This window comes from Colobus angolensis, unplaced genomic scaffold, assembly GCF_000951035.1.
Source record: "Colobus angolensis palliatus isolate OR3802 unplaced genomic scaffold, Cang.pa_1.0 Scaffold356, whole genome shotgun sequence".
Lineage (NCBI taxonomy): Eukaryota > Metazoa > Chordata > Mammalia > Primates > Cercopithecidae > Colobus > Colobus angolensis.
This window is the reverse complement of record NW_012116888.1, coordinates 1,797,616-1,813,231: the sequence shown is the minus strand read 5'-3', so window position 1 is coordinate 1,813,231 and position 15,616 is coordinate 1,797,616. Positions and strand designations below refer to the sequence as shown.

General features: G+C 41.9%; 1 protein-coding gene across 1 annotated transcript in view; it reads left to right on the top strand.

Moving 5' to 3' along the window:
* Positions 1-15,616, top strand: part of BCL2L11 (BCL2-like 11 (apoptosis facilitator)) — a 45,824-nt gene that overhangs the window by 17,997 nt on the left and 12,211 nt on the right. Inside the window, exon 3 of the mRNA XM_011953092.1 lies at positions 9,418-9,521. Coding sequence (XP_011808482.1) covers positions 9,418-9,521 — 104 coding nt within the window. The remainder of the gene's footprint in view (positions 1-9,417; positions 9,522-15,616) is intronic.

The following is a 15,616-nucleotide window of genomic DNA, read 5'->3' as shown; positions in this document are numbered from 1 at the left end:
ACACAGGAATCTTCCCTTGCCCCTCAGTGAGCCCTCAGCCCTGGCAGGTTAGTGAGCATGACTGTGATGAAGTGCTCTGTACTGCTTTCCGTGGAAAGGAGTTGTCGTTCCAGGAGTATAGGAAACTTCTAGGGAAGTGAATTCATCTGGAAATGCTACTACAATTCTAATCCCCTGGGTCCCAGAACAAACAAGCAAGCAAAAAAGAACATCTTTTCTAGAAACTGGCCTGGAGGGGTTGGGAAGAGGAGGTCTAAATCACCGCTAACCTGCCAGTGAACCGAACATCACCTGAGAAGAACCTCAACTTCTTGGGTAAATCATGGAGAGACATCTGGAAACCTGCCCCACCCCCAGCTCTCTCTGAATTGGGGCTGAGTTGGGGACACCTGCTGGAGACGGCCCATTTGATTTGGCAGAAACTTGACTATAGTTCAAAATGTGTCTTGAGACGTGAGACATAGACTCAAGTACTTTTTCTTGCAATCCAAACTTACGTACTTTTTCCCAAAATAAGGGGTACATTGGTTGCTCGTTGATTTAACCTTAGGAGTGTTCATTGTGTGAATGAAATCAAGACTCCTACAACTGCTTTTTCCTTCTTTTCCCTGAGGTAATTAAACTCCTTTAGTGAGAAGGCAATTAAACAGACTATTGGCCATTGATAATCAAAATTTTGGTATTTCTAAGTGAGTGAGTTATGGATCCTTCTTAGTAAGCTTTTTTCACACACTATGAGGTAGCAGAAGTAAACAGTCAGTATAAACAACGTTTGCCCAGTTTAACCCGTTTGTAAGAGGCCAGGCCTTCGTGGTTTTAAGTATTTGCTTAGAATGAATTTGTTTCCCCAATGTCCTCTGGGAAACCAAAATGTGCTTTGTATTTTCTCTTCTCTGCCTTGGACTAGATCCACATGATTCGTGAGTAGAGTTGTGGTTTGCGAAGACAGGTGTGGCAAGAAATAGCCCTGAGACAGGGCTGCTGGCGTGCAGCTCTCCTCCTGTTCTGCCTTTCTGTGTGGACCACGAGGCAGGAGTGAGGGCTTCCCATGGAGCATGTCTCCCTTTGAGTCACACATCTGCGCTCACAGTCATTGCCAGCCAGTCGACTGCAAGTGCTGTGTCTGCAAACCTTGCAGTGGGGACTTGACGTTGCTTTCAGAGTGAGGAAACCGAAACTTGGGCATTTGGACATGAGTCTGGACTGTGCTTAGTGTTGGAGCCCCAGGTTGAACTTGGGTCTTTGGTGCTGGCAGACTGCCCTCTGCACAGTACATAATGCTTGCTTTAGTTTGGACTTCCCTTTCTTAGGAGTGAAATGGTTTTGAAGCTAAAATTAAAAAAAAAAAAAATCATTTCAAGCTGATAAGAGTGTGTGTGTTAAATGGAAACACGTTCAATGTAAGGATTTCAGCTATTTGAATTACCTTGGGGCCTTTTCTCCCCAAAATATATTGTATTACTGGGTCATAACATGCTTCCCATTCCAGTTCCTAAAACATTTTACTATTAGCAATTTATAGAAGACTTAAGGAGTGGTTGGATACTTTTTTTTAAAGAAGGCAGCTTAAGTGAATGCAATCTGATTTTCTGTTAGGCATGTGCATCTGCAAAGGTGTCTGAGGTGCGCCAAGCTCAATAACCTGATTTGTTGAGTGAGTTACTTTTCTGTGGGATTAAGTGTGGTGGAGAAAAGACTAAAAGTGTATTTTCTTGTTGATTTGTCTGTTATTTGGTCCCTTGAGAAAGACATTAACCTGAAGTAGTCTAGTAGTGAATTCTGAATAGATACAATGTTAGTATATGTGTGAGTTTACACCTCATTTTTACTGATACTTGAGCATAAATTCTACTAAATTAGCCAGAGCAACTTACCAACTTAAGAAAAAGTTTGATACACAACATGAGTGCAATATTTGTTGATTTGAAGATACTCTCATTGGCATTTAATGCAATATGAGTGCCAGCAGTCCCTTCTCTTTTCACTTGGATTTCACCAGTGTGCTCATTTGGAGCTTAGAACTCTGTCCTCTGCGAAGAAAGCCTGGCGTACACCGTAGAAGGTGTTGACTCATCTTTGTGTTCCTCTGCTCCTCTAGTGTAAGGTGTGGAGTGGGAGGTTCCAGCAGGTGACCCAGCCCAGCCTTAGTCCTCCCATAGGCCTGTTAACAACCCTGGGGCAAATGCCTCAGCCTGCCTGGAAATCTCAGTGTTAGGGCCATGGCCCTTCCGCAGTGGTCACAGCAGTGTGGGGAGTTGGTGCCTATGGGGAACTGGCCTACATTGAGTTAGAACAATCCCAATTCTTGTGCGTTTGTTTTGGTTTTTTGTTTTTGAGACGGAGTTTTGCTCTTGTCGCCCAGGCTGGAGTGCAATGGCGCGCTCTCAGCTCACTACAACTTCCACCTCCCAGGTTCACGCGATTTGCCTGCCTCAGCCTCCTGAGTAGCTGGGATTAGAAGCAGGTGCCACCACGCCTGGTGAATTTTTGTATTTTTTTAGTAGAGATGGGTTTCCACCATGTTGGCTAGGCTGGTCTCAAACTCCTGACCTCAAGTGATCTGCCCGCCTCAGTCTCCCAAAGTGCTGGGATTACGGGTGTGAGCCACTGCACCCGGCCAGAACAATCTCAATTCTATCTGTATCACACAGTGTGTTTCTCGTCTAGGATACAGACTCACTGGGTAGCAGCTGTGTCTGCCCTGGAAAGTGGGGGCATCGGAGGGAAGGAGGAGGAGGAGGAGTAGGAGGAGGAATGTGTGAACCCAAACACATGGAAGACCTTCAAAAGCACCAGAACACAGTCTTTCAGCACAGAATTCTATACATCCTTAACTTGCACTTGTGCTAAGGAAGACTTTATCTCCTGTTCTTTTCCTTCTGTGACAAAAAAAGTCATCTGTCTGGGAAGACACGGCACAATTTATTTATACAACATTTTTGTGGTTTACAGATGAGGCCACTGGATCCTCCCTCAGAATTGCCCTTCATAGGGAAGTTCAGTAGCCGCTCGAATGGTTAATCAAGATTGAGGTGGGGCTTAGAAGGGAACATTTCAATTCCCTATGAGGAATAACTTTGTAGCACTCGGTGTTCTTCAGCAAGGACAACAGTGCCTTAGGAAATGTGGATCTGTCCCAGGAAGTAGGCACATAGGCTGGGAGTCTTAGAGGGCTCCTGCCCAGGTCTCCCACATGGTGCAAGATGCTGGGCTTCTGTCATGACTCAGCTGGGGATGTCCTTGAACATAGGAATCACACACAGCTCAGTCTGGTTTGTTCCTGGCTTGTCTCCAGCTGCTAGTAAATATGTTAATATGTGTGTCGGGGACAGCTCTGGTGACATGGATAATTAGTTCTTCTGATGCTGAATGAGAAATGAGTAAAAAGGCGCATAACACATTAATCTTAATGTCTTTAGACTTGTGTTTTTATTATAAGGGACAGATAATAGTGAAAGAGGGAAAAAAATCTCATGAACACTAGTTTCCAGACTTCTGTCCAATTTCACAGCCTTGGTTTACTGTCAGTTTCCAAATGATCAGGCTGGAAATTGATGAAAGCTGTTTCTTTTGACCATGGCCCCATAAAGGCAGTGGGCAGTGCACGTTGAAAGAATAAGTATGAAAACACTGGCCTCATCTCATAAACTTTATTATTGATAGTATTTTATTCCAGCAGCTGTTTTTGAAGCACCGTCTTGAATTCATGTGACTGCCCAGGCTTTTGACACAATTGTGTTCCAGGGAGACAGATTGAGGAAACTTTGAGTACTAATCCTGTCACTTTATTTCTCATAACTTTTATTTTCATCCAGTGGCTCAGCGGAATTGATTGGGAATGCCAAAAAATAGAATGATACAAGTGAGAAATAGACCTGGAGGGAGGTGTGTGTGTGTCGTTGGTTTCTTGCTTATTTGATTTCCGAGAACCATCAGAGTTGAGGATTTCAACCGTTATTCTGATAGCATTTACCGCAAACCCTGATGGCAGTTGCTGTCCTTTGCCTTATAGCTAACTGGGACTAGAAACAGTTCCATCACCCAGGTGGGTCTCATAAGGAAACATTAGTGGGTTGGTCTGTTGCATCCCTCCTCTTGTAAGCTTTGGATAACTCTGAATTTAGAAAGAGATTTCTGAAGATATTTAAAGAAAGAGACTTACAGAGTTGAATAAACATCCTGGAATTTTTCTTTCTCTAAATGAATGTCAGCTTCAGAGAGCCCACCTGCAGACAGAGGCAGTGTCTCCTCTAAACATTTTCGGAGTAGCTCTTGGAATTGGTTTAAAGCTGGTTTCAGACTCCACAAAGAAATGGCCCTTTACAGGATCCTTAATTGCTTTCAGTGGTTAAAGCAGAATCTGTCCAGAGAGTAAAGGTAGACAGCCCTGCAGTGTCTGAAGGACAGGCCTTCTTTCTCCTCACAGCCCTGCAAGTCCCCGGCTGTGCCTGGCTGTTTCCCACAAGTGCCAGACAGAATGTGCACTTTTTGACAAAGTATATTCTATTCTGTGTGTAAAATCCTCTCTCAGTTCTGAGTTGAATATCGATTCAAAGCTTAATTCACGCTGATTACTTGAAAATCTAATCTTGATTCTACCCGAGTGTTTGTAGATATCTGAACATCTGGAAACAGTACAGAGTGAAGCGTTCCCGTGAGTTTTAATTTGGTTTCTGGTACTACACTTGAAACTCCAGTAATGATAAGATGGGAACTAAAACAGCAGCTGTCCCTCGGAAATGAGGGTCACACCAACCTCTTTCCCAGACTGAGGCGCAGTTGAGAATGCTTATGTGTGGCATGCGCCTGCCGCCCAGTACACACACCTGAGTCATTAGATGTCACTTTATGGCATCATCACAGAGAACGACTGGGTTTTGGAGAGAGAATGTCATAATGTGACTTCATTTCCTTGGAGCACTGAAGTAGAGGCTTTTGGAGTAGAAGCTCTTGGACATTAAAGAGAAATCAGAAAGTTTAGCCTGACTGATACAGAGCTCATTATGAATTGACAATCTCTCTTTTAAAAAAATAAATTTCCTGCCGTGGCTGCTGGCGCTACAGAAAGTCCTTTGTGAAAGCCCCAGCCTGATTTCACTATCAGCCACTTAACCACGGTATTAATTTTTCAGTTGTTGAACTTTTAAGATTTTAAATTACTTTGAGTTTAAAAGTAGTCTGTTGCTGAGCCAGAATAGTTTGTTAAGAAACATGCATCTTTGAGTACAACTGAAGTTCCTTGGTGTTGGAAAATGCTCTCCCCGCTCCCCCAAAAATGGATTAAGAATACTTCATGGTATTTTCCCATAGGAAATAATGTTACTAGTAAGTTCTGGACTTCAAAACCTGATTTCTAAGAAGTTTGAAGATTCAGCGGGCACACTTTTGGCAAAAATTGCTTGTATCTGACACATTGCATTATAAAAGTTTTGATTAGTGGGGTTTTTTTTAAACAAGAGAAAGAAAACATGGATCTGCCTCGGAAGTCCCCTCTGCCTGAGTCTGCTGCTTGCAGGATTGGAGCTTTTGCTGTAGATTGCAGCTTTGGAGCTGCTTTACCTTGAGAGCACTTTATATTTTATTGTGCTTTAAAAAAAAAATTAGTGCCGGGTTTATGGAGTGAAGTGCTTTCATAAATGCTGAAACTACCTTTTCTGTGGGTAAAAATGCACCTCATCAGAATTTCCCCTTTGAAGAATTTTTTATGTTCACATAAAATTGCCAAGTTAAAAATTTGGTCTTCCTACGGAGTAAGAGCTTTCATTTCAAATAAAGCCATTTTATTGACCAGGTATCAACATTTGTGACGGTCAGACACCTTGTAGATAGCAAAATAAAATATTTATGCTTGGTACTTACTTTCCTTATAAACTAGAAATGTCAACCCAGGCTATCTTTTTGATAGCTTGAATATGTTAGGATGGGAGGAATTGGGTTGAGTATCCAGGTAAGATTCCAGGAGTGAGGGTGGAGCAACGTGTGTTTGGAGATTTCTGTATCCCAAACCCTACGGGCTCCAGGCACACTTTTGGAGGACCATTCCGGTGGATCCCTTTGCCATCGTGGTGGCAAAGCAAACCGATGCTAAAGGAAATAAAAAACTTAATTCTCATGCTGATCAGTGCCACTGTGGGGCTTCCAGACCCCATTCATTTGTTCTGGTGGATGTCATGTGGTATGAGACTCACTAACATTAAATTAGTGATGAAGTTAAAGAGACGCTTCCTCTATCCCCATAGAAGGTATTTTGTCACTTAAGAAATAATTGAACTTTATGTTGCACTGTATTAACAGATTAAAACTACCCTTTTAAAATCTAGGAATAGGGCTAAAGTAGTCAAAATAAGAGTTTTTGTCATGTAGCCTTCATAGCCATGTACTACTGTGTGCATACTAGCTAGGTTTTATTGCAGGATATTTGCCATTACTGTTAAGGTTTATAGATTCAAGAAATAACTATATTTGCTTCTCAAAAAAAAACACTGGCTTTTTAAAAAAAAAGTGATAGGTGCTAGTTAGAGTAGCCCCTACAGATCAGTCTTTTTTGCAAATGAATTTATAGTATCTATTTCCATAATAACTTTTTAAAATGACACCTAAGTACAGTTGATAGCTGTCTTAGTAATCTGTAGCTGTTGCCAATTCCAGTGTATGCAATTCCAGTGTAAGCTTAGTCTCTAAACCATTATCTTTGGTTAATGCAACTCTCCTAACTCTGAAATGCTAAAGATAAGGTCTCAGGGCTCCAGGGCATTGCCATGGTTTCTTACCTTTTGCCAACCAGGGTCTGGTTGGGAAACCATCTGCATCAGAGTTGCTTAGGGACCTGTAAGAGTACAGCCTCCTGTATCTCACATACCCACACACACACACACATCCTGCATTTCTCCCTGCCAGAGCTTAGGGATGTGTTTATATCCATGAATTTATTTAGGCTAATTAATGTTAACTACTGAACTTTTCTTTTTGTACAAGAAACAGGCCATTTGCTTATTTGCTTCTGCCAAAGCCAGCAGGGCATTTATCTCTTAAGATGAATAAGTTGAAATTGGCTAACTTTTTAAAAGCTCCTACCTGCTGGCTATGTTGAATGCATTCACTAAATGCTAGTTTTGATAGGTTGGCTTCTGACAGACACTGCCCCTTTGATGCTATTTGGTGGCGTTTGCAATTACCAGCCCAAGCACAAGCCATGGAAGCTTCTAAACCACAGACACAAGTCAAGGTGTTAAAGAGAATCCAGTGGACTTTATTTACGAGTTGGGGGAAATTGATGGGGGGAGTTACTTTTGTTTTGTCTTATAAAAAGTATAAAATATGTCTCCTTGTCCCAAAGAAATTTAGCAGTTAGTTGAAATCAAGCAGTTAATCCACAAGAAGGTAAGCCCCGTGGGAGCAGGGCATGGCCTCTGTTGTTGCTATACCCAGAGCACGTCCTAGAACAATGTCAGGCATGTGAGTGTTTGTGTTTGTTGAGTGGATTTGTGAATATCGTTGATGTATTAAGTATTGGGTAACTTGGCCTGCAGTTTTTACCAGTCTGCCAACTTTATAAAACATCAATCTGTAGTTCACAGATATCCTTTTGATAATTGGTGTTTTCTTCACTTCTGACTCCGGGGTTGAAGACAGTTTTCTCTGTCAGTCATATGTAGAGAGAAACAGATGGAACTTGAAGCTCAGGAGAGGTGAGTGATGGCGTCTTGCTGGCTGGACGTTCATTTGTGCATATGGGTAGGCGCATCTCCTTTAGGAGGATTGCATGAGACCCTTGTGCAGTGGGTGCCCAGACAAAACACACTTTTCTTCTTCCCCTAAGGGTAAACTGACTTGTTAAAAGCTTCTAAGTCAGGGAACGAACACTTAAAAAGAGTAGCTCTTTAAAGGGCGGTAAGCCCAGGGAAAGGAACTATGACATCAGCATCACCTGGTATCCCATCTACCCAGAAATTTTGTTTTCTCCCAGTTTAGTTCAAAAACTAATCTTAAGACTTTTTACAGATTTGTTAGAAATATTTGTGTGACACAGGTACAAAGTAAATTTTGTATGATTGGCTGTATTCAGAGGCCATGCCTGACATCCTAAAAGTTTCCTGTTCATCAGCCTTCGTGCGTCTCCACCAAGGCTTCCTACAGCAGTTCCTCCCTTTGTGGGATTACTGTTAAATTCACTTGGGAAGGGGCTAGGGTCAGAGAAGATGAGGCAAGAGATTTTAGAGGAATTGGCAAAAACTCTTCCAAGTGTTCACTTTTAAGTGCTTTTATAGAGCTCTGAATCAGTGTCAGTTTTACCGGCCTTTTACAAAAACAAAAAAAACAGGAAGTTATGTTCCTTATTATTGCAAAATCCTATTATCATAGGTTTTTACATATTTTTTTCTGGTGACGATGTAATACGTGTGTTTAATTGTGAGTACGGTGTGCTCGTTTTTACAGTAAGTTAGCTTAAGTTACACGTGAATAGCGGTGGAAATCCAAGAATTTTATCTCGTTTCCTGTACACTTTACTGAACTGTTAGCCTCTGAGTGTAATGCTTTCCTGGTGGCACATGGAGAATATAATCTTCCTAATGCATAATGGGATCTTTTGACAACTCACATTTTTGTTCTCCTTCAATTTTGGCTGTCACATGGCTTTTAATGGTTTCATTAGTAAACAGATTAATGTATTGGGTGTGAATGTTAGTGACAGCTTAATGAAAGGGCAGTCCTCCCTCTCTCTTCTCCTTTCAGAAATGCCTTTGCTCTTAGACCCAAAAACATTTTTTCTCTCCATGTGGTGTTTGCAGACTTGAGCTCATCTTGATTGGATGCATTAATATTGAGACAAAACATGCAATTATGCTTTCCTTTGGCCCTGGGGTAACCCTTCTGAAGACAGCTGTCTGTATCATCGTACCTGCTTTCGTAGAAACCAACTCATTCAGGTTTCTCGGGGTTTCGCTTATTTGGCTTTGAATGGGACAGCCATTTCACCTCATATTTTTAGATAATGTTTGAAAGTTATATAGGAATTTTTACCTTGTAATAAGATCAGAATGATTTTTACTGAAAAACTGAATTGTTATGTTATAATTATGTTTCAAGCCTATTTCTTTGGCAGGATTTTCCATTTTCTTGTGAGTAACTTCTTGAAATGGAAGTGTGTATGAATGGGTTGGAATGAATTCAGCAATTCTGAATCTCCAGTTTTGAAAAAGGAAATTTTATTCTATATCTCGTATTCTTTAACCAGAGTTATGTAGAAGACTGTGCCACTCTAATCTTTAATACATGGCTGTAGTTCTTGAAGTCAGGGAGCTCCCAGAAATGTGAAAGAGCATGTGAGATGGGCTTGCCTCTAGAGACTTATCTTTGGAACTTTCCCAGTGATCCATGGACCACAGTGTGATTTTTGTTTTGTTTGTTCTGATGCAGCTTCCAGGAGGCAGGCTGAACCTGCAGATATGCGCCCGGAGATACGGATCGCCCAAGAGTTGCGGCGAATCGGAGACGAGTTTAACGCTTACTATGCAAGGAGGGTAATGATGTTTTCTTTACCCCCTTTTCTGCTCACGCCCTCCCCTTCCACACCATATTTTTTAAAAAAGACAAAGTGACTTGTTATAACTACATGCTAATTCTGGAAATGAATACTGTTGCCTAGTTGTGACCTTTCATTGTTTCTCCTTTCCCATTTTTCATTTGTTTTATGACTGAGTTTAAGTAATGGCACTTAAATAAAATAATACAGTAGGAGGCAGCAAAGGAATTTTATGAGCAGACTTTAAAACAATGCTAAAATAGGGATTATTTATAGACTTTGAGATAGTCTCACCTAAATATTATTAACATAGGTTTCAATCCATGTAGTGTGTTTCTGTACTCCCCTTGTGCATTTTAGGTCAAAGTTAAAGGTAATTTTTGAACAACCTCTTTTGTCACTTAGCACATGGGAGCAATCCCAGCACTCATGTAAAAGACTCTCCTGCAATTTGCAGGGTGACCTGAGTAAGAGCAGGGAGCCATTGCCCTTGCAGAGCCCATTGTTGTCTTTGGACATTTAATTGTTGAAATGTATTAGGAGGCCACTCATCAATAGCCTGTAATTTGGGCTATAAAAACTTTATATTATGGATAATTGAGTGCCAAGTATTTTGAGCTATGTTCTTGATTTTTAAAAAAATTTTAGCCTGTATCATCTTCTGTAGTTAGTAGAAGCAGTGTTTTTTTGTTTGTTTTACCTGGGGGCAATATAGGTGACCATTTGGACACCTTTTTCACACGGGAGACTTTTGTTTGTTTTTGAGACGGAGTCTTGCTCTGTCACCAGGCTTAAGTGCAGTGGCGCAATCTCAGCTCACTGCAACCTCCGCCTCCCAGGTTCAAACAATTTTCCTGCCTCAGCCTCTTGAGTAGCTGGGATTACAGGTGCCCGCAGCCATACCCAGCTAGTTTTATATTTTTAGTTGAGACAGGGTTTCACCATGTTGGCCAGGATGGTCTCGATTTCCTGACTTCGTGATCTGCCTACCTCAGCCTCCCAAAGTGCTGGGATTACAGGCCTCAGCCTCTGCGCCTGGCCACGTGGGAGAGGTTTTTAAATGTGTAGACTTTGACTCCAGGAGTTAGTACCATTGAGAACACCTGTGACTGCTTCCGCTAAAGGGTACACTAGCAAAAGTGTGATTTAGGGTATTTACTTGTTCACAAAGTTTTAAACACCTCATATAAAGGTATTAATTCAGTTGATTTATCCAAAAGGAAGATACTAATTCTTATTTTGTGGAAAATGTTGTAGTTGTTAATATCATTTATTCTTACCCCTTCTCTTCTAGCTCTATTTTTTTTTTCCTGGACATTGTTGTTTCATATAAGTACCTCTTAAAGTTTTTTTTTTTTAATCTATTTTCTCTTCTAGGGGAGGTCATGCTTAGTTAATTGTTGCTAAGTAAATGGATTTTACCTTTGAATTATTATTTTTCTGCCTTTATACAATGTTTTTTAGGCTTCTTTTAGACAAATAGACATTTTCCCATTACAGAGGACACTTTCAGTTCTTCAGTATGGAATTTCTGTAGGAGTCAAGGATGTTTTAAAACACACATTGGATCTTCCTACCTTTCTGTGGGGGTGTTTGAGGAGCATGCTGTAGTAATGATTCTGTTGTAAAATGGGAAGTGTGACATTGATGGACTTAAGAATTTCTTAAAATACTGTCTTTAGTTGGCAAAACTCCTGGCATCCTCCACCTGACATAAACCAGTTCACAGAACATATGTTCCTTTCCAGCCTAAATCTGAAATGGCAATTTTTTTGGAAGTTTGGTTGGTTTTATAACTTGTCACTGAAGTAACCATTCCCTCCAGTTCCTCTGCTTTGGTTTACCTAAAGGGATTTTGGTGTTCCTGTGTGTGACTGGACGTGGCTGTCTCTTGGTTGACTAGGAAGAACTGGTGAGAAGTGGGACCACAGTGTATTCAGGATGGAAGTGGGGAGGACATGAGTCCCTTTAAGAGTGTAGGTGAATACACTCAAGTCCCGATTCTGAGATTGTGTCCAGAATCCAACAGGATAGGTCATTTCTGATTGGTATGGAGACATCTCTGAACCTAGGCAGTGAACTGACCATCCGCTGGGGCTGTCTCCTTCCCATCTGGAAGGGACTTTGTAGACACTCTCAGGGCAGGATCTGCCCTAGATGGGGCTGCCTGAGAGAGAGCGGCGGCAGTAGACCTTGCCTGGTGCCCACAGTGTCGCCCTGCTGCCAGGAGCTCTGGGTACTGAGATAAGCTCGCACATTTTCAAGGATTTTGTTAGAGATTTTGACTACAGAGCTGGATGTGTTCAAGGCTATTATAGAAGTTTCTCTTTAAACCATGCAATATGAATGCATGACTCCACAAGGCTTTCCTGTGGGCCTGCCCAGATGCACCTGGTGAATGCACCTCCATGGCTACCATGAGTGGTCAGTGACAAGACATGGACTAAGGCTGGCGTGGGGACTGGAGTGCATCCCAGTCCCCAGCCATCCTCTTGCAAAGCTGTCAAGGTGGGAAATAGTTTGAGTCACATGCAAATGAAACCTAGGCTGCTGGGTTGTCTTTGTTACCTTGCCTCTCTGTTGAGGATGTGATAGCAGCACCTTAACAGGTTCATAGCCTGCCTCCCCTCCTCTTCTCCCAATGTCATTTCACAGTTTAATGTTTAAGATGGTCATGTCTATGTTTCCAGTAAGATGCAATCTATTGTTCCCATGCTTTTGGTAAAAGAAATTTGTCTGATTGCAGTATTTACAAGGTTTTGTCATTGTGCATATTCTTTTGCATATCTTAAGAATATTAGTGCAAAAATACAATCACAAATAATTAAAGGACTTTAGCTTTCTTAGTAGGCTGGGATATTGGGGGAATGGAGTAGGGATAGATTCTAGGTTATAACACAATTTTTCTAAAACAAAGATAAATATATTCAGATTTTATGAATAGCTCATAACACAAGGCCGGGCACGGTGGCTCACACCTCTAATCGCAGCACTTTGGGAGGCCGAGGTGGGTGGATCACCTGAGGTCAGGAGTTCAAGACCAGCCTGGCCAAGATGGTGAAGCCCCGTCTCTATTAAAAATACAAAAAATTAGCTGGGCGTGGTGGTGGGCACCTGTAATCCCAGCTACTCGGGAGGCTGAGGCAGGAGAACCACTTGAACCCAGGAAACGGAGGTTGCAGTGAACTGAGATTGCGCCATTGTAGTCCAGTGAAACTCCGTCTAAAAAAAAAAATAGTTCAAAACACTGGATAATACTCTGGATAGTGACACAGTGATCTTCAAAGCCACAGGCACCCGTCTTGATACTTGTTAGATTAAAACAGTCCATTGTCTGGAATCACACTTAATGGTCCATTGTTAAATATTGGGGGCAGAAATCTGGGAAGGTAATGGGAGGCCGTTTTGGGAAATAATGAATTCAAATTACCTGCTGTCTCTTCACAAGGGAATTATCCTCTCTTGGCAAGCAGTGTACCTCACTGCGCTGCTTTCGGATGGATATTAACCTTTTAAATACTGACTGTCTTTATTTGCTTAATGCTATTACAATGCCTTGTCTAAAGTGTTAGTCTTTTATTGCCATGAGCCTTGCGAAGCCTGACAGGATATTTTCCCGTTTTTCCAGTTAGAGAAATAGAGGAAGTTGTCGTGTAGTTGTCATGTATTCAGTCCACTTAAGGGCAGTGGGGAAGCGTTTGAGACGGAGCTGTGGAGGCTGAATCCTTGAAGGAGGAGGTGAGAGAGGCACAGGTGAGCGCAAAGTCCCAGTGCATGTCCCCTCTTCTCTCCCGATGCAGTGTCATTCCCAGCTGACCCTGCCGGGCTGAACGGCCTGGCCCCTCTATTCAGTCGGAGTTTTACTACTTCAGTGGATTTTGGTAACTTCATTTTGAAATAATTTCAGACTTACAAAAATGTTGCAAGAATGACACAAAGAACCACCCTTTTATATCCGCCCCATTTGTTTTCATGTTTTCCCTCTTTGTACACGTGTGCAGTTTATTTCAGAATAAACTACAGACATGATACTGCTTTTCCTACACTAAAAATACTTCAGTATATATTTCCCAAAAATAAGAGTAATCCCTTGTGTATAACCACAGTGTAATTATCAAAATTCACAAATAGTTTTACAGAACTCTTATCTGATCTGTGGACCTTATTCAAATGTACTTGTCCCAACAGTGCCCTTCTCAGGAAAAAAAAAAAAGAAAAAATGTATTTTCTAGCTCAAGAGCCAATGTAGGATCATGCATGGAATTCAAGTGTCTTAACCTCTGGCTCCGTTAGTTTGGAACCATCCTCTGTCTTTGTGTTTTATGACAGTGACATTTTTGAAGGATCAGGGCAGTTGTAATTTACAGACTCCCTGAATTTGATTTATCTGATATTTCTGCATGATGAGACCCATGTTTTGCATTTCTGACAGGAGCATTCCAGAGGTGATGTGTCCTCAGTGTGGCACAGCAGGAGGCACAGGATGTCCATTTGTCCTGTTACTGATGAGGTTTACTTTGATCCAAGGTAGTATCTCCCACTGTGAAGTTAGTACTTTTCCATTTGTAATATGACAGAGCTTATAAAGGACGAAGAGCTTTCCTTTCTCTCTTATATAATTATTTAGTATACCAACTTGGATTCATGGATTCCTGTTTTATTCAATGGGCTACAATGCGTTACTCTCAGTATTTATTTTGATGCTCAGATTCTTAAAGATTTGGCAGGAGGCACCAGTAGTGCAGGCACAGGGAGAACCAGTTGTGGGACAAAGCCCAGGGGCTGTGAAGGTCATGGAGCTCTTAAAAGGCATTTGTTGCTGAATGAACTATGGCCAGAGGGCCACTGATGCTCACAGCTCTTCCTTTGCAGGTCTGCTGTGCGGGGCGCTCTATAAGACTCCAAGCTTGTGAGACTCCTAGTGGAGAGTAGGGAGGCTATTGGTAAAGGCTAGATAGCACAGGGATGTTAGTGGGCATGGAGGGAAGAGAAGTTCTCTGAGAAGCTAAATCTTTATTTTGGAATTTGTGAGAAAGTGAGCAGCTTGCCTTTACCTGAGTGGTGCAGTGTTTGTATTTCTGCAGCCTGCACCTTCTCTTCCTCGTGAGTGTGTTAGCCCAAGACAGCCAGACTGTTCTTCAGTAGCCGTTGCCAGTTCCTTTCATCACCCAAACTGTGTCAGTGCATGTGCCGGTTCATCTGCTGGACACAGTGCCAGCAAGGATAGATTGCGATCCTCTGTAGATGTGGAACAGAGGTACTGGAAGGGTACTGTCTACTTGGGTGGGAGTCTTGACCATGGGCCGGGGCTGCGATCCGAAGCCCTTAGAATGTAAAAATGCTTGCTCTTGGAATAACTGGAGCCATTCTGCAACCAACATGCCTCCCTCTTTCCCCTCCACCACCCGTAATACTGAAGCTGGAGTTGTTTTCCTTCTGTGGCTTCTAGGTTCTTCGCAGTCAGGTTGTCCAGCTCAAGTCACTCCATGTGCAGGAACACTGCTCTTGGCTAACTGTGACCTGGGCATGTCCTGGTGGTGTGCTGCAATGGACAGCAGCACATGAAGCTGCTCTCCAGATGAGGCCAGCAGTGAATGAAAACCCTTTCACTGTTTGATCACAAGAAACAGTGATCTTTTGTTTACACTGCCTACTTCCTACTCTGTCCAGGGCATGTGCAGACATGAATTGATTGAAGTGCATGTAGACCAAAATCTAGCCCTGAATCAGACAAAGTAGAGTTGAGAAAGTGACTTGCAGACTGATTTTGATGGAAAGAATTTAATGTGTCATTACATTAGCATTTTCCTATAATATATATGAATTTGAAATACTTATATGCTCTCCTTCTTGAGAAGTGAAATCCCCAGTGCTATCTCATTCTTGTTTTTATAAATGGTGGTCATTCTTCTGTGAATAATGTACAAAGGCAAGGACTAAAGTTTAGCCTGCTTGTTGGTAATTGCACAAACTGAACACAAACCCAAATGTGTGGTCTCAGCATACTTTGGAGGTCTTCATTAATTGAATGTTGGAGTTTTGTAAAAGAAACTGTTCTGTTACTGGCTGTGAAAAGAATCGTGGAAATCTGCG